This window comes from Gossypium arboreum, chromosome 9 (assembly GCF_025698485.1).
Source record: "Gossypium arboreum isolate Shixiya-1 chromosome 9, ASM2569848v2, whole genome shotgun sequence".
Lineage (NCBI taxonomy): Eukaryota > Viridiplantae > Streptophyta > Magnoliopsida > Malvales > Malvaceae > Gossypium > Gossypium arboreum.
The window spans coordinates 87,817,401-87,835,389 of NC_069078.1; the positions used below are offsets into that span (position 1 = coordinate 87,817,401).

Genomic DNA, 17,989 nt, shown 5'->3' on the forward strand with positions numbered 1-17,989 from the left:
AAATCACAAGAAATTGTAGAGACATGGGTTGATGGTTAATAATATATGAAATTAAAGCTTGTTGTGTCTATTTTCATATGGAATAAGCAAAACAGGTAAAGGTTTTGTATTTTATAAGGTATCTGAGTTTTTGTGAAATAGGGCCAGAGCGATTTCTGAATCCCCTGTTTCAACTTTAAAAATTCACCATAAATTTTTCAAAAATAATTAGGTGGTGTACTTTATATGGTTAGAATCCTTATTGAATCTAATTTTAATAGAAACAAACGGTATAGTCATATGATTTTTGTACAGAGAGAAAAGTGGTTCGTAGTAAGTAGAGGCCAGTGCAGTCGAATTCTGAAATAGGGGTAACTTTAACTAATAAACTGTACTAATTGACTAAGTCAAAAATTCTAGAAAAAAATTAGTAGATAAATATATGAGTCTAGTTTTAGGAAAAATTTACGAATCTTAATTTCGAGTTTTAATGAATTTTTAAGCAACCATGACGCAGAAAAACAGTTTATTCCGAAAATTAAAATAAGTGGTTTAGAGTTGTTTAAAAGGTAAGATAAGTTTAGTAACACCTCAAGCTTGACTCCGGTGACGGTTTCGAGCATGGGGGTGTTACAATATCAGCCTTTTTACCAATAATATATGGATGATATGAAAATATGAGTTCTTTTCACGTTTATTTACAGCTTCACATAACAATTCGACATTTGCTTATTCAAATATATGAAAAAAACATACAAAAATTTAAATGTAATACTGTTGGACATATACTCGAATCTAACATTCACCTCGAGTTTAACTAATCAAAATTCTTTCTCCGTACCCATGTTCGACACATTCCACAGACCTGGTACGGAGATCTGGTTCTATAAATATATAAGAACAACATAGAAAATTGTAAATGTAACCGTGTTTGATACATACTCGAATCCGGCATTCAATTCGAGCCCGAGTAACATTACCTTACTCTCTCCCTTGAGATTGTTTCTTCTGCTTTCTGCGCTGGTCGCGTAAACCTGGAAATACAATGAAATAGCCAAAAGAAAAAAAGAAGCTTAGAGCATTCTCTTAAAAAGAGTGTGTGGCGAACGAAAAAGAAAAAAGGAAAGAAGAATAAATATCCGTACGTTTCTTCTCCTCTTTCCTTTTTCTTCTCAAACTTTCGGCATTTCTTCGTTTTTCCACCCTCTCTTTTACATCCATGTGCACCTGAAGCATCGCAAAAGAGAGTTCATCTATCATGGTTTCGAACATGAAAAATACACGTCCAGCGCTAGATATGATCCAATAACTCGTATCAGCCATTTGATTTGCACATTGGTATGAATATAAATCTACTCCAGTATGAGAAGGTTTCCGGGGAAAGAACAAAGTTAGGCTAGTAAATTAAAACATTAAATTTACAACCTCACGACCAGCACTCCGAAGTGCCTGGAGTGGTTCCACGCAATCTTGACCGATAACCACCATCTTCCGTCTCTTGTTTTCACCCAAAACCAAGTTGTCATCTCCATTTTGCTTAGCCAATTCTTCAAACTGATGCTGTATAAGATGTGTAACACCAGCCTGGGAAACAAGTAATATAAACAAATGGATGTAAATTATATGCAGCGAATGAAATTTTAGGCCTGTAACCAACTAAACCAAGAAATGAATTTGATGAGTGCCGAACAACAATGTTAAGAACTCACTGCAGTTGGATAGCGATGTGAAAATGTTTTCGGGCGCAGTGGTCGCGAAAGCAATCCATTGAGCTCCTGTACCAAAAAAGAGCTGGTGAAGTTGAAACTCAGGGTTTAGTATGATCTATGATGCTTTGACTCTTCATTTAAGTACCCGTATATAACACTTATGTCTCACACATATTCATATATAGGTCCAAGGATATGATCCTCCAAATAAATGGGAAAACTTCGAAAAATTAGAACATAGTCATGTGCGACATATACACCTGGATCCGAGTAACATTGAATATAATGATTATTTATTCATAGCAAATAAAAACCTGTTGTAACTTCTTTAAGTGATTAGAGCTCGCTTTCTTTTGCTTGAAATTCTTCACTCGTTCCTCCTCGCTATCGTAATTCTCAACTACTAATTCTAAAGACTCGGCACTCCGTTCCAACCAGCTTTTATTCGCCCTTTCCTACAGGAAAACAAAATAAGTTTACAAATAACCAAGAAAGAGAAATTAAAAGCGCAAAATTAAAAATCAATTAGAATTAAACTAAGGAATAGGAGGTAAAAAGAAAACATTTCAAGCACGAATATTACTCGGTACCAAATTGCAATAAGGCTTGTAAGATGGCTAAATGATTAAAATTTATATACCTGGGAGTCTTTCCGTGAGATCTTGTCAATTTGGCATGCTAGAGATAGTCGTTTCATGACCTCAGGCATGTAAGAGCTCTCTAAAGGAAAATGTTTGATGCTTTCCTGCATACGGATCCAACGCACTCATAAAGCATGTGAGCCAACTACTAGATGATAAATTTGATTCAAGAACTAGATTTAGAGAAGAATCGGGAAATTTTCCTTCAAAACGGTACCTTAGCAAATGATTTGCAAAGAGAGGCAAACTTTGCAGAATCATTTGGTGAGATAAGAGCAATGCTGCACCCATCAGAAGAGGCTCTAGCAGTTCTTCCACTTCTATGGACATAAACCTAAAACCGGAAAAACATAATCAATATTGAGATTTTAAGACGAGGGGAATATTAACGAAATCTCATTAATGGGCATCAAATTTCAACATACTTCTGCTGAATGAGGAAGTTGATAGTGGACAACGGTTCGAACACCGGGAATATCAAGGCCCCTTGCTGCAACATCAGTGGCAACAAGAATACCATGTTCATTTGCACGAAAATGGTCAATGGCCTACATCAAAAAGAGAACCGGACAGGGTTACATTCAAGCAAAAATGATGGCTAAAACTTGGGTATGAAAGGATTCGATGTGCAATTATAAAAGATGTACAAATCCCAAATATCTTCAGACTATGTACAAAGAATTGAAATGTAGTCAGGGGAATGAAACCTTCAACCGAGCTCGCTGCTGCATCTGAGCATGAAGAGTTGAAACATTGATGCCAAGGATGCGCAATATTGAGGAAATATGACGCAAAGCTGCAATCGATGTACAGAAAACAATTGTTCTCCCTTCACCGTGAATACTCAAAATGTAATAGAGATAGGCGTCTTTATCTTCTTCCCTGCATCTGCAGAATTTATGATAAAGTATTATTATTCTGCTACAAGAAGAGACCACCGTAGAATTCAAACATATGTTCTAATTTTGGAAGTTGCAGATTTCATCTTTAATTGTAAAAAATGTTTGTAAGTAGATGAGTTAAAGGAGCAAAGCTAGCAAAAGAAAGGTTAAGCACTTACTCAATAAAAGATTCCTCAAGGTTCTTTGCTAAAATTGATGCATTTGTCAAATCAACAATTGCAGCATTGGGTTTCATTCCTGCTCGCTCAGAGAGAATTTCAATCGAATTCAGCCCGTCGGTGGACTGCTTGGATTTTAATGAACCACGCTTTAGCTTCTTGCGAAAATCAGCAGAAAGTGCTAAAGTTGCAGAAAAAACAAATGTTTGTCTCTTTTTTCTTGATAAGCTTGAAACCGTAACACAATTCTGTGTGTCTTGAGATTGTCCTTCAGTAGTACCACTGGTCATAGGGAGCATTTCAATTATGGACTGTAACTCTCGGAAATGTCCCGCTTCAACCATCCGATCAGCCTCGTCCAGTACAAAGAATGATAATGAATGTAACTGCAACAATAAAAAGGAGAGTGAAAACGATGCTCGATTTTAACAACTCATAAAAAATTAGAGCACTTGAACAAAATCATTTCATTGCTAACCTCAACAAGATGTTTTTCTCCCCCTGACATAAGCTCCCATAATCTCCCTGGAGTTCCAACAATTACCTCAGGCCTCGTTTTTAATAGACGTTCCTGTTTCTCTGCTGAGATGCCACCAACAATGGGAACCACTCTAACATTGATATCCTTGGCAAATTCCTTAAGATGATCTGTAATCTGGAGAAAGGAAATACAATGTCCAAAAATAGGTAAAACATACATGCAACTGAGACGACCCTATGTGGTGTTAAAAGGGTTAGTGTGTTCTGTAACAAAATGCAGGAGAATTCTCAACTACGATAACTCATTAAAAAAATTCATGGAGCTAGGACAATGAAAAAAGGGTAAGGCTTTCAAAGTCCACGCATGCAAAGCTATAAAGCTTCAGCATTCAGGTTTTAATAGACTAAATAAAATACCATTTATTCTTATCCATACATGCAACTGCAACGACGCTATGTGGTTAGAAAAGGGTTAGTGTGTTCCGTATGGGCAACTGACTAGCTGACAAAAGCAACAAGAAGACGATTATTAATACCTGGAGTGTAAGTTCCCTAGTAGGAGTAATGATAAGAGCTCGTAAAACACCTTTTGGAGCATACTTCCCTGCTTCTTCCCCCTTCTCCTCAAGCATGTTTGCAGCTTTTTCCCTTTCTTCTAAGAGACGTTGGAAAATGGGCAGGCCAAAGGCTAGTGTTTTCCCAGATCCCGTCTCAGCAGCACCAATAACATCCTATCCAATAAACAAATTACAATTAATTTGAAAAGGACATCATCATTGACAGTAAAACACTTCATACAAGAATCTAGACAACAAACCTTTCCCTGATGAGCAGCAGCAGGAATACATGTTCTCTGTATGGGAGTAGGTTCCTTGAAACCAAGCCGAGATATTGATTTCATAAGCAGAGGGTGAAGTCTCAACTCATTCCATGCATAAAATTCAGCATAAGCTGCAGCTTCATCTTCATAAAGCATCTGTTCTTTCTCATCGTCTTTGCTGTCAATAACTGCAAATACAGTTATAAGATTATGTTGGGGTCATAACACATTACATTGAGTGTTAACCCAGAAGTCAACAAAAAGGTTCGTAGAAGGATCTACTTGTGGTAAATAAAGCATGATGTAGTCACACGACACAAGCAAAAGAGACTTAGAAGTAGAAGATACCAATTAATTAAACAAGTCTTTATCAAATAATACACTACAAGTAGTTTAATCCGTGTATCAAAATCAAAATACTTAAATCACTAACCAGTTGCAGACTCATCCTCTTGTTGAACAGCCTTTGCCTTTTTCTTCTTACTCTTCTTTTTCTTTTTTTTGGCCTTCACATTCTTCTCCTCTGCCATTCCCTCTGCGGGTTCAGGTTCGGGTTCAGCTTCAGCATCTTCACGAGAGCCCTCAGTGACTTCCTCAAGTTTTTGTTTCTTCAATTTTGAATTTTTATTAGAAATTTTCTTCTTAGCTCCAGGCACATCTAAACCATAATCAGATTCATCGATCTCTTCAAGGGAAAGAAAGCCTGCATTCATTATAATCAACAAAAATTACAAAATAGGAACAAGCTCAAACCGTCCAACTGTAACCCTTAGCAGAATATAGCTCCAAGCAAATATTTTAAGCGACATAAACACTTCCAAATACTTATTTTAACTTTACACGAATCATACCCTTTACTATGCTTATATCATCATTGTTTCACGCACAACAAAAAATAAAAGCCACAGATGATATCGATAGTTTGCAATGAATTTTCTGCACAACCGAATATCGTCAAATTCAAACCTATGAATCCAAAATTCCATAACATCTGAAGACTTTACTAGTTACTTAAGTTCTTTAGAAATGTGACAAAAGCAAAGAAATAAATAAAATGAGTAACAAAAAGTAATCCTAAATGACCACTTTAATTAACTTAGTTTATCCTTTTGAAATCCAATCCCTTAAAAACAACAATGATAAAACTGAACCGATACTAAGCTCCAGCACCTAAAACCCCATAAACCCAAACATCCCTTCAGCTCCAAAGCCAATATTAAGTCAAATAAAAAAAATTCAAACAAAAAAAAAACAGTCATCATCTTAAACTAAGCCATATTACAACCTTGCTAAAGTTAAATGAACAAAAAAAATCAAACTAATAATATCCATGTTTTAAAACTTAACACATTCTAGCAAAATATATAATATTTGGGATCTTGCTGTTTTTAAAGGCTAACCTCCGTCGAGGTCCCCAGAGCCAATGAAGAGAGAGAAGGTGTCATCTTCTTCTTCTTCGTTGGGAAGAGAAGAGTTCCAAGGGAGTGAGTCGAGTCGTTCGAGTTCTGGGTCATGTTTTGTTCTCTTCCTCTTTTGATTCTTTTTCTTTGAAAGTGAAACCGATTGCTTTTCTTCTTGTTGTCGTTGCGGCGGTGAAGGGGTGGACATGGCCTTGAAGGTCTGCTGAAATAATGGCTTTAGAATAATAATCGGAGAGGAAGGTTTTTGGTTTGTTTCTATAAGATCGTTTTATGCTTTGGGATGTGCCGTTTCACCGTATTTCTCCCCTTTTTATATAATTATTTAGGGTAAATTATACCAAAGTCACTAACTACTACTAAGTTTACACTTTGATCACTTAATTCTAAAAAACTACAAATTGGTCACTGGACTATTTTAAGGTTACTGTTTATGCCATTGGCCTATTAACTTGGTAATAGACTAAAATCGAATTAACCAATCGAATTGATTTAATTCGGTTAATTGGTCGGTGGTTAAATTTAGTTCGATCGAAGTATGCTAATAATTTTTGAAATTTCGATTCTGAGTTAATTCAGGTTCAATCGGATAATTAACCAAATTAATCAAACTTAATAATTAATATTATGTGCTAATTTCAAGACTTATGTAGTGTTTCAAGACATAGAATTTCTGTTAATTTAGTTAACTTTTCAAGACAAAAACATATATTTCAGTTAATTTCAATGTATTTTTAAAATGTTTTATACTTGTTTTAACTAAAAGACAAAAACATATAAATTTCAATTAATTTGGTTAACATAATGAATTAACTGAAATATTTCGGTCACTATTTATTAAAGGGTAAACTATATTTAATGTAATTTAACTATTAGTAAATATACAATTTGATTATTCAGTTTTAAAAGTTGCAAGTTAATTGTTGAATTGTTAAAAGTTATGTAATAAGAATTTGAAACCTCTTTATAGATTGGAATAATATCACCACTGTCCAACCACCTCATTCGATAAAAAAAAACACATTGAAACAAAGTTTTTTCCCTCACGGTTTAATTTTTTCTTTAACTAGCCGTAATTTTAACTCAAAACTCTAACAAATAAGCTCTCAATTTCTTTCAATTGTCATTGGATGGTCGCCTGACTCTGTTATATTATTGTTTTTAGCGAAACTTTCTCTTTAGCCATTTGGATTAAGCTTTTGGCCCCTAAAACTCTTGATTATCTATTGACTAAATATGATACATTTGATTTCGTTTTTTATTTTAATTCTCTTTTCTCTGGTTTACTCAATCTCTTTATATCTATAGTCCTGTTTATGGTTGAAACGAGAGATTTTAAATTCTAATTATCAAATTATAGTTAATTAAAATTTAAATTTATTGGCGGATCCAAATGTATCAAATATACTAAGCTATCTATCCAACTATCTTTATCACCCTCCATCACCTATCATTTTCCATCTTCATTTTCATCCTTCCATTCTTTCATCTTTGTTTTTTTCTTAATTCTAAAAAGTCTTAATTAATTCGCTTTTTTACTTGTTTAGTTTTTCAAACTTTTTTATTCTCTATTTTCTTTCAAATCTGAAATTTTATATTGATTTATCACAATATTTTTAAAATTTTTAGATTTGAATCGTGTTGACATTATTATTGCATTAAGTTACTTAGGAAAATAGTTTTTTTCTAGCAATTCGAGTTGATTGTTGCACAACATAAAAATTTGAACTAAAATTAAAGATTATTTATAATTTTATTCATGTCATATTTTATATTATTTTTAAGTTGCAAATTAGTAAATTACTAGATCCATTTTCAATGCTTGAAAACACTAGTGTAACTAAACTATGCTCGTTGGCCACGCAGCCGGTGGAGCCGTTAATGTCGCAAAACAGGAGCGTGGGAAACAAGCGCGCGTATGAAATAACCACCACTCTTTTATTACAGAAATACCAAAAAACCAACGGTTCATATGAGTCTTCGAACAAGATGTTACACGTGTTGTTACTATCGTTACTTGATTATATCAGCATTTGGACCGATCATTCATTTGATTTGACCCCATACATCCAACATATTTTAGGACATAAAGCACGTGGTCCGTCCATTTTAAATCGTAATCGATGCCTCCCCAACTTAATATCCCCATCTTAATACCTCAAGAATATAATTAAGGATTAAATATTTGATTTGTAATTTAATATATAGATATTAATTTAAGTTAATTATATATATAAAAATTAAATTGTGGTGTAAAATTTTATGTATAAAATTGTATTTAAACATCAATTAATTTAAGTAATTCACATCATTTTATGATTTTAATTTTTATATGAATAGTTAACTATTCACGTGCATGAAATATAAACGTATAGATTCAATAATATCCTTTTATAATTTTACCTTTTAATGTTCATTCTTCTTCATAACTTGAATATGTTTGATCTTCTTCATCCTCTGTATATCAATAAAACTCAAGAAAATTCCATTTTTTAATCTACAAAAACTATGATTTACCCAGTAATTTCCACTAGAACTCCGATATTTTTGACCAATCTCAAAACCCCAAGAATCCATGAAAGCTGCACAAAGTTAAGATCAATATCCAGGTCTTCACAACATCAAAACCCTATTGAAAATGACATAAAACCCAAAACCCAATTCATAAACCCTGTTCTAGTGACCAACACAAAATCCCATTATGGTTTTCAGGCGATGTTGTCTTTGTGTGGATTGGGATATTGGGTTCAAGGTTTTAGGTGTTTCCCATGGCTGGCTTTGAATTTCCACATGGCTCACAATCTTAACTTCAATCCTTCAACATTGCAGCTTGTTCAAAACTCTGCTAATTTTCCCATGGTAGCCAAGCCTCTTTATGGTATCCTCTCAGATGCTTTTTATATTGCAGGTCCTCATAGAATACCTTATATTTGCATTGGAGGTCAGTTTTATATTTCTTGTTTTTAGATCAGTAGATGTTTGAGAAATTTACTAGCTTAAAATATGGTATACTGATGTAATCCAAGTTTCAGTTCTTTTGCAGATACTTTCATGGGGGCAATTAGCTTTGATTCCAGTTACAGGTCAAACACTACCTTCTTTAATGGCATGTGTTCTTCTTAGTAACTTTGGAGCATCCATTGAAGAAGTTTCAAAGGATGCTCTTGTGACAGAACATGGTCAAAAACACAGAATCAAAGGTCTTCAATCTTATTCTCTCATGGCTTTAGCTGTTGGTGGGATCCTGGGTAACTTCCTAGGCGGATATTTCTCACACAAACTACAACCTAGGACTATGTTCCTCATTTTTTCAGCTTTGTTATCATTTCAACTTGCAATTTCTTCATCAGAATGTCTTGGTTTGTCCCACAGACAAACCCCAACAGGAAAATCTATTACAGACAACATTAGAAAACACCTGTCTGGTCTGATGATTGCCATAAGTGAAGACACCATATCCAAGCCATTAACATGGATCCTAACATCCATCGCAATGGTTCCTATCCTGTCAGGTTCAACCTTTTGCTACCAAATTCAATGTCTAAACTTAGACCTTTCAGTGATTGGAATGTCAAAAGTAATAGGCCAATTGATGCTTCTTTCTTTGACCCTAATCTATGATCATCATTGGAAACAAATCCCCATGAGAAAACTTGTTGGTGGCATACAATTTGTGTATGCATTTTCTCTTTTGCTTGACCTTATTTTAGTGAGACAGATCAATGCGGGTATTCATATATCAAATGAAGTGTTTACCCTTTGTTTCTCTGGTTTAGCTGAAACACTAGCACAGTTTAAGATCCTTCCTTTTATGGTGTTGTTGGCAACATTGTGTCCTCAAGGTTGTGAAGGGTCTTTCACTTCGTTTGTAGCATCGACGGTGTGTTTATCGTCGCTTGTTGGTGGGTTTTGGGGTGTTGGATTGGCTGCTTTGCTTGGGATAAAAGGTGGGGATTATACGAGCTTGCCTGTTGGACTTTTGATACAGTTTGTTGCAGCTTTGTTGCCTTTGGGATGGATTTATCAATTGCCTATGTCTTGTCCTGCTGAGAAGGAAATGAAGAAATGTATTGATGAAACTCAAGTATTTGAAAGAGTTGTTGGTTCAGTGAGAATTTGAGGTTGTTACTCAGGTTCGGGTGTGAGCATGGAATGTTCAAATATGCATCTATTGAGTGGAGGCTGACCTCCTCTTGGGAAGTTTTCAAAATGTGATCCGTTCAGAGCTCACAGATTTTTCAATGCGATATTGTCTTCAATTGGGTTTTTCCTGGACTTTGCGAGAGCTTGAGTGCTATTTAAAGATCAAATCCAGTTGATAGTTGATCATGCGTCATTTACAGTCTGTTCTGACAATATGCTTTTGTTTTGTTTTGTTGAACCTGTCGCCTCTTCAGACAACCTTAAGCACTTAAACTCTCAACAAAGTAGGGAGACAAAACTCCAACAAGAGACAATACTGACCCATTGAAGGGTTTATCAACTCTAAACAAACGACACTTCAAAAACTTCTTCAAAATTTAATCTCCCCTCAACAACATCAAATATAAAAACAAATCCAGATGCTTAAGAATAAAAGATTCAAACCAACATAATACCATACTTGGATTAGTTCTATCTCAAGTTCCCTACAGTATCAACCAATCAGCCATCTTTCTGCTTGGATTATCTTTGTGCGACCAATAATTTTCGATTTTCCGGTGTGTAGGTATGTTTCATATCATCTTATGCTTTAAATTATGAATAAGATCATAGTATTTTGTACCTTTGATTTTACCTCTAAAAAGAAAGCAAAAATCAATTCATCCATGTTTTGAGTTTATGACAGGAGTGATATCGATATTCGGTTAATGCTATTAAAAAAAATCAAAAAATCAATTTAACCTATTGTAAAATTTCTTCATTTTGATCCATTAAACCTTTCGATTTTATTTATAAAAGGCTCAATGTTTGATGTACCAAAATACAATTTATAGAGAGAAAAGAGGAGGAAAATGAATATTCAAATCTTAACATAGGATGGTAATATGTCACTCTGTTTATAGTTGACTTAATTTCACCTTTATTTTTAATGAAAAGACAAATTGTATATCATTAAATTATTAGTAAATTTATATTTTGATAGTTTAATTTCAAAAGATTATAAAATAATCATTTAATTATTTGAAAGTTTTTATTTAAGTTACTAAACTATTGGAAAAATTTTACTTAAGTAAATGGATTGTTAAGTTGTTATTTTTTTTAAGTACGGATAATAAGCTCCAAGTGATGATTTAACGATCGGTACAATAGATCAATACCTATTAATGAGTAGAAGTGCATACCTTAGGTCCAAATTAATCTGAAAGTTAGTGTCAAAGATTGTAGAAGAAAAATGTTTGGAATTTGGTTTGAAAATCTGTGAAGTTCAAAGTTATTTCATGAAAAAAAAAAAAACTAAACTATAGAAGAGGAGAAAAGGAAAATTTTCAATTAATGTAAGCCGTGCTAACAAAGAAGGCTATAGAATAACGATTTTAACAGTCCAATAACTTAAATAAAAACAAAAAATTCAATTATCATTTTGTAACTTTTTAAAATTGAATAAACAAATACATAAACATACGATTCAGTTTAGTTACATGATGACAATTGTCGGAGACAATAATAGCTAATAAGTAATCACAGATTGTACTACTTCCCAAAAGTTTTCATTAATCAATACCCACGTATACACCCATCTATAATTATAATTAGTTTTAGGTTTAAAACAAAATTATTTATTATATTTTATTTTACTTAAAAATATATGATATCTAATAAAAATATGCCACGTGTTATGTTTTTATTGACTAGTATCATATTTTAAGATAAAATTAGAGAAAATTAATAATTTAAATATTACTTTTCATAAAAAATTTAAAATACATAACTGAAAAAACAAGTATAGTTTTTTGGAAAGAAAGTGTAATTTAGGGCGAAATTTACATTTAAGCTTTAGATTTATATGTTGACATATGATTGTATTTATTATGTGAATAAAATTTTGAATAGATTAACAATTTTTATATTAGATGAACTATTTTAAAAAATAATTTTACTGTACATAATCTACTTATATTCTTTTCATTTTATTCTTTTTATGATTATTGGTGGGAATTATTTCTCAATTTTAGTTCATTTTCCTAGTAAATTAAGTTAAAATTCATACATAAAAATACTTAATTTAATTTATTCTTAATTTTAGTATTAAAAGATAAATATTAAATTAACTATTTTTATGCATTAACTAATTTACGAGGAAAATGACAAATCTACAAAAGATAACATATGAGATTACTGCAATCAAAGAAGAATCTACTTCTAATCTTTAACGTAGGCTTTACTACTACTACTAATATATTAATAATAAAATAACATATCACTTTGTTTCTAACTTCAACTTTCTCTTTGAATATGACCTAAGATGGAAGGTAATTTTTAAATAAAAAACCCGCATGAAAAATATAATTAAAATATAACATACCGTAATAATATGAAATAAAATTATGAATATTTTAAAATCAATATAATATAATAAAATGCATAAATATCATCCTAAAAAGATCCAATCAGCAAATTGTACTCTTTTTTTTTTCTCCTAAGTATATACTCCTTGAAACCCAGATGCTTCGTCATCTTTTTCCTTTTTTAGAGCCACTAATTTATGCTTTAATTGATGGCAGAAAAAGTGAAAAAAAATAAAATAAAACTTCAAAAAGAGAATAATTAAAGGGAAACATAGCAATGACAAGACATAAGTGTTCTATAGAGTAATAAAAATAGAATTTTTTGGATGGATTTAATTCTTCAATCACTCAGGAATTTTATTATTTTAATTAAATTTCTCATTGGTTTTATAACACTAAATAAAAAATATTAATAAGATATATAATTAATTCACAAAGAAGCCTCCGTAATGGAAGAATGTCAAATTAAGTGACATTATCATTGCACTTGCAAGTTAAGGAATTAAGTTGGGAATTATTTTAATGCTTGAACTAAGCACAATAAAGAGAATCTAGTTCCACTCTTAACCTCTTAATTTATTTTAATTTTAAATATTGCGTAGTAATATTTGAGAGATTAAATATTGAAAAAAATTAAAAAGATTAAATTTGTATCAAACACGTGATAATATTGGACAGTCACTATAAATCTGAATAACGTAAAATTTAAATATATGGGTTAATAATGTAGTGAAGTAAAACGATAAAATAAAGATAACCTAAATTATAATCTAATACACTTTATAACTATAATTAATTAATTAAAGAAATAATGAAATAGTTTTTAAATTAAGTTGATGGCAGCAAAATCTGCCAGCACTAAGAGGATTAGATGTGATTAATTATTCTGATAATTAAGGATCTTCATGTTAATATTATAAATTAATGTTGATTCTTTTTTTTTTTTAAGAATGTTTCTACAAAGAAAAAAGAACTTGAAAGTGCAATAAAAATAAATACAGTAAAGTTGCTTAATCATACACTTTAATCCTCTTTTCATCTTAATTTTCTTCTATGAATTTAATAATCATTTTTACTTAATAGTATGTGTGGCACCAAACTGAACTAATACTCCCTAAACAGTAATTTAATGATTCAATGCCCTCTAAAAATATCACTCTTTATGAGTTGGATCAGATTGTGTTTCGAAATTTTGTGTTTTCATTTATTAAGTTTGGAATGGTTCAAAAGTCTGTTTCATTATTCACGATAATAATTATTCCGACTTTAGATTTTTATATGCGATGAATAATAATTTGAATGGGACGAATTCGAGTAATACATGATTGTCTAAATTTGATTTAATACAACTCAAATTAAATACATGGCCTGACCTGCAAAGTGTAATCGAGCTAATCCAAATTTGAATAGTGGCAACCTTAATTCGAAATACGAGGCTTGATACTTAGATTAAACTCAATTGAACATCAGATTTTAAGCTTGAGCTTGAAATATGATTAAGATATCCGAGCTTGATTAAGTTTATTCATATCCAAACTTGAGCTCGTTTGTATTTAAGCTCTTGTTATACAATAAAGGTAAAATTGTAATTCCATAATATAAAATATTTAAAAATAAAACTTGATTAAACTTGTGAGCCATTTGAATTGAGTATCATAGCGCTCAAATTCGGCTCGAGTAGCTCGAATTTGACTCAATAATTATATAGTTGAATTTAAGTTTATTCTTTCAAATCAAACTCAAATGATTTGTGAATATTTATATCTTATTTACACCTACTTTAAATAAGTGTGTGGAATCGCACAAATAAAAATCACCATAATATTTTTACCATTTATCTTTTTAACAAAAAAAATGAATAATAAAATGACAAAAGCATATGATATATTATTTTCAAAGCAAAATTGGATCATCTATACCATATATTAATATATTAGTACTATAAGTTAATCGGAGACTAATTCAATTGATTAATGATTGAGATATCAATGTTTTACAAAGTAAATTATATATATTTTATATTAAAATATAAAAATACACCCATAATGAAATCTAAACTTAAAATATTATTATTTTAATATCTTTATTCGATATAAATATATCTGATACATAATTTAGTTATCTACTCACGTTATGAGTATGTCATAATCTATAATCTAAAAGTTTTTAATTCATCACACCTTAAAATTTTCATACAACATTGTTGCTCGGATTCTTCAATTTTATTGAAGTAATATTGTCAGACACTTATGTCCGACGTAACATGAAAAAACTTAAAACAAAACTAACCATACCCATATCTAACACTCGTATCCGAATCTGAAAAAGTTACTCATTAATGTTAAATCAAAGAAAATTAGCAGAAAGGGGTGACTAAATTGTGCAAACTAGCTTTGCTCGTTGCACATGCAGCACTGAAATTCCCATTGAAATTATCATCCAAGTTCCATAAACCATCCCAAAGAAATTCCTCGTTCGATGTATCGCTGCTCGAAACATTGCCATCGATTATCATGGGATAAACGAAGCCTTGTTCTTGATCCGTCGGGTTGTTGTGGTTGAGGTACGAATTAGTAGTACCCATAGTTTCCTGCCTAATCATCTGTGGCACATACGGAACTTTATGTTCCGTTTCATCGAGCAAAGACATGATCCTTTTCATGTCTAATTGGTTTTGTTGTTGTTGATATTGTTGTTGCTGTTGTTGCAGGATTTGTTGCTGTTGAAATTGTTGCCTTTTAAGTATTCGAGCTTTTGCCTTAATGGAGTTATCAGGCTTTTTCTTGAAATGGGTCCTCCAGTAGTTCTTGATCTCATTATCAGTTCTTCCAGGTAAGCTTCTTGCAATTGTTGACCACCTGATGAATGTGTTTCATTTATTTGTTTCAAGTTCTTTAATTACACGAATCAAAACAGAAAAAAACCCAAAGTTTTTATAGAATCAGATCATTGATTTACCTGTTTCCCCACCTTGCATGTAGTTCAAGAATTATACTCTCTTCATGTGGTGTTATTTGGCCTCTTTTAAGGTCTGGCCTTAAATAATTCACCCACCTTAGCCTACAACTCTTTCCATTCCTTTTTAACCCTGTCCAAGCAACAAATAATATATGTTTATTTCATACATAAAAAACATATCTAGCTCAATGCAATTATAATGTTTGAACTCGACACCTAATCTAAGTTGGCTCAAAATCCAAATCCTAATATCTATAATCGTTCATTTCCCGATTCGAGACTATGAATTTTGCTTACCAGCAAGCTTGGCAACAGAGTTCCATCTACCTTCACCATGTAACTTGACATATTCAATAAGAAGCTTATCTTCTTCAGCTGTCCAAGGACCTTTCCTCCAGCTTTCTTCCATAATACCCCAACCAAAGTGTCTAGCCATTAGTGCCCAAGACATGTAAAAACAAAGAGAAAAAGCTATATAACCTAAGATAAAAATGCTTTTAAGGTAAAAAAAGAACCGTCTTTTACCTTTATTTTTCTAGCAAATTCTATGCCATCTTGGGTTTAGTGTGTCACATATTTATATATGCACTAAAGAAGGCTTTTGCTTCAACCCTCCCATCAGTCATTTTCAAAATCATCCCCATCTTTCTTTTCTTTTTTTTTTTTTTCCTTTCTCTTTCGCTTTGTTGTGTATAGTTAATCTCTAATATACCATTTGATTTATGTAAGAGATAAATATTAAAATTATAAACGAGTTTTGATACAATTTATAATATTATATATTAATTTTAATTTGGTGTATTTATATATAGTAAATTTTAATTTTAATTCAATTTTCACATTTCATTAATCTTATTATTTATGTGACACAATTTTGGTTAATTCATGTGTAAACTGTTGACATGGATTTTATTTTGTTAAAACAAACAAACAAATTTAAATTATTTTCATCTAGATTAAAAAGAAAATTCACGGGAGAAACAAGAAATCATTTTCCCAAGTGTGTTTATTTTTTAATCTAGATGAAAATAAGTTAAAGTTATTTATTTTTAACATAATAAAATGACATGTTAACAATTTACACATGACTTAACAATAAATTCGCATCACGAATAACGAGATTAGCAAAATATGAAAATTGAGCCATAATTAAAGTTTTGTGTATATAAATGCATCAAATTAATGTTGATGTATAACATTACAAATTATATCAAAGTTTCATATATAATTTTGGCATTTATACCTTTATCTAATACTTATGTAACACTAAATATAGTTAAATTTATTTATACATTTTGCATAAAATTTTGTTGGAAATAATATATCTAAAATATACACACAAATTCAGTGGATATAATAATTAAATATGATTTTATTGAAATAAAAAAATATTTGATAATTTCCTGCTTTAATTAGTATTCAGTTGATAGGTAACACAAATATTCCTTGTTCAACCATGGTCATTTTATACTTAGAAAAGGGATTTTGAAATTTGTACGAGGCTATTAAGGACATTATGATTGAATTGCAAGGGACAAGTGAGAATGTCAAGGCATTGGGTGACATGTTCTAATTAAAGACCTTTATCCAATTAGCATATATATTTATTTGATGCTAAGGACTTGAGAAGGGACAAAAGGAAACAGAAATCCCATAGCTTTATGCCACATATAAGCTAGGGCTTATGCATATTGACACTAGTCATATGCAGCTTTTATAAAAAAGCATAATAATCTAAGCAAGAAATACATATATAAATATATAGGACAAATGGAAGAAATAAGGGTGATTATTATAAAGTGGGTGGCTAATATTTTTACATGAAAATTACTAGGTAACCAATGAAAATTCCCCAAGTGTTGGATTTGCTTACTTCTTAAGGAGATTCATCCAAGTAATCTCCATTAAATCTTAATTAAATATAATTTGTTGGATTCCATATTGGGTATTTTTCATTAAAATAATCAAACTTTTTTTGATGTTTTATGAATTGTCACCATGGACAGGTGTTATGTTCTAGATTTGTAGTCTAAAAAGACACCGTTGATTTGTGCCATTGGATGCATTGAAAATTCCCATGTTCCCCCTCTTTAAATTCAATCTTTGAATAGTCACTCCAACAAATATAATTAATTAAATAATCTGATAAATATCTAAAAAAAAAACATTTCATAATTGGGGTGAAAAGATATGGGAAAACCCACTTATCTTAGTTGAAGTACAACAGCGATGTGAGATTTTGGATACAGATTTTCAATTATACTTGATTATAATTTTTTGTATTAAAGAAAATAAAAATATTACGAATTATTTTGTTGTTATGTTTTGATCTAATGTTGAATTATATCATTATGCTTTAATTGGATAGAACTTTATTCTTAGCTTTTGAAAAAATCGTCCTAAAATTATACAAAAGTTGTCAGGATCTAAAATTAA

The 17,989-nt window shown here is 31.3% G+C and overlaps 3 protein-coding genes and 1 long non-coding RNA gene across 6 annotated transcripts; 2 read left to right on the forward strand and 2 right to left on the reverse strand.

Moving 5' to 3' along the window:
• Window positions 1-672: 672 nt before the first annotated feature.
• LOC108454014 (DEAD-box ATP-dependent RNA helicase 13) lies at window positions 673-6,397 on the reverse strand. Its single transcript, XM_017752297.2, has 15 exons — window positions 6,090-6,397; window positions 5,123-5,392; window positions 4,687-4,877; window positions 4,406-4,600; window positions 3,868-4,044; window positions 3,390-3,775; window positions 3,037-3,217; window positions 2,755-2,877; window positions 2,547-2,663; window positions 2,329-2,433; window positions 2,003-2,143; window positions 1,689-1,754; window positions 1,405-1,563; window positions 1,125-1,206; window positions 673-1,013 (listed from the first exon to the last, which is right to left on the reverse strand). Exons 1-15 carry the CDS (start codon window positions 6,295-6,297, stop codon window positions 961-963), a joined length of 2,454 nt encoding a protein of 817 aa, XP_017607786.1. The 5' UTR covers window positions 6,298-6,397; the 3' UTR covers window positions 673-960.
• Window positions 6,398-8,506: 2,109 nt separating this feature from the next.
• Window positions 8,507-10,508, forward strand: LOC108456208 (probable folate-biopterin transporter 8, chloroplastic). Of its 2 annotated transcripts, none has more exons than XM_017754802.2 (2): window positions 8,507-9,048; window positions 9,140-10,508. In XM_017754802.2, exons 1-2 carry the CDS (start codon window positions 8,616-8,618, stop codon window positions 10,225-10,227), a joined length of 1,521 nt encoding a protein of 506 aa, XP_017610291.1. In that variant the 5' UTR covers window positions 8,507-8,615; the 3' UTR covers window positions 10,228-10,508. The 2 variants fall into 2 exon arrangements, with proteins under 2 accessions (XP_017610291.1, XP_052875200.1); XM_053019240.1 differs by having other exon boundaries at window positions 9,151-10,508.
• Window positions 10,509-14,795: 4,287 nt separating this feature from the next.
• On the reverse strand, window positions 14,796-16,286 carry LOC108456133 (MYB-like transcription factor EOBII). 2 transcript variants are annotated; one of them, XM_053019278.1, is made up of 4 exons: window positions 16,079-16,284; window positions 15,851-15,981; window positions 15,554-15,683; window positions 14,796-15,453 (listed from the first exon to the last, which is right to left on the reverse strand). In XM_053019278.1, exons 2-4 carry the CDS (start codon window positions 15,960-15,962, stop codon window positions 14,952-14,954), a joined length of 744 nt encoding a protein of 247 aa, XP_052875238.1. In that variant the 5' UTR covers window positions 15,963-15,981; window positions 16,079-16,284; the 3' UTR covers window positions 14,796-14,951. The 2 variants fall into 2 exon arrangements, with proteins under 2 accessions (XP_052875238.1, XP_017610220.1); XM_017754731.2 differs by having other exon boundaries at window positions 15,851-16,286.
• LOC128280798 (uncharacterized) lies at window positions 15,019-15,564 on the forward strand. Its single transcript, XR_008270957.1, has 2 exons — window positions 15,019-15,158; window positions 15,306-15,564. It is a non-coding gene; the product is annotated as an uncharacterized LOC128280798 (long non-coding RNA).
• Window positions 16,287-17,989: the final 1,703 nt, after the last annotated feature.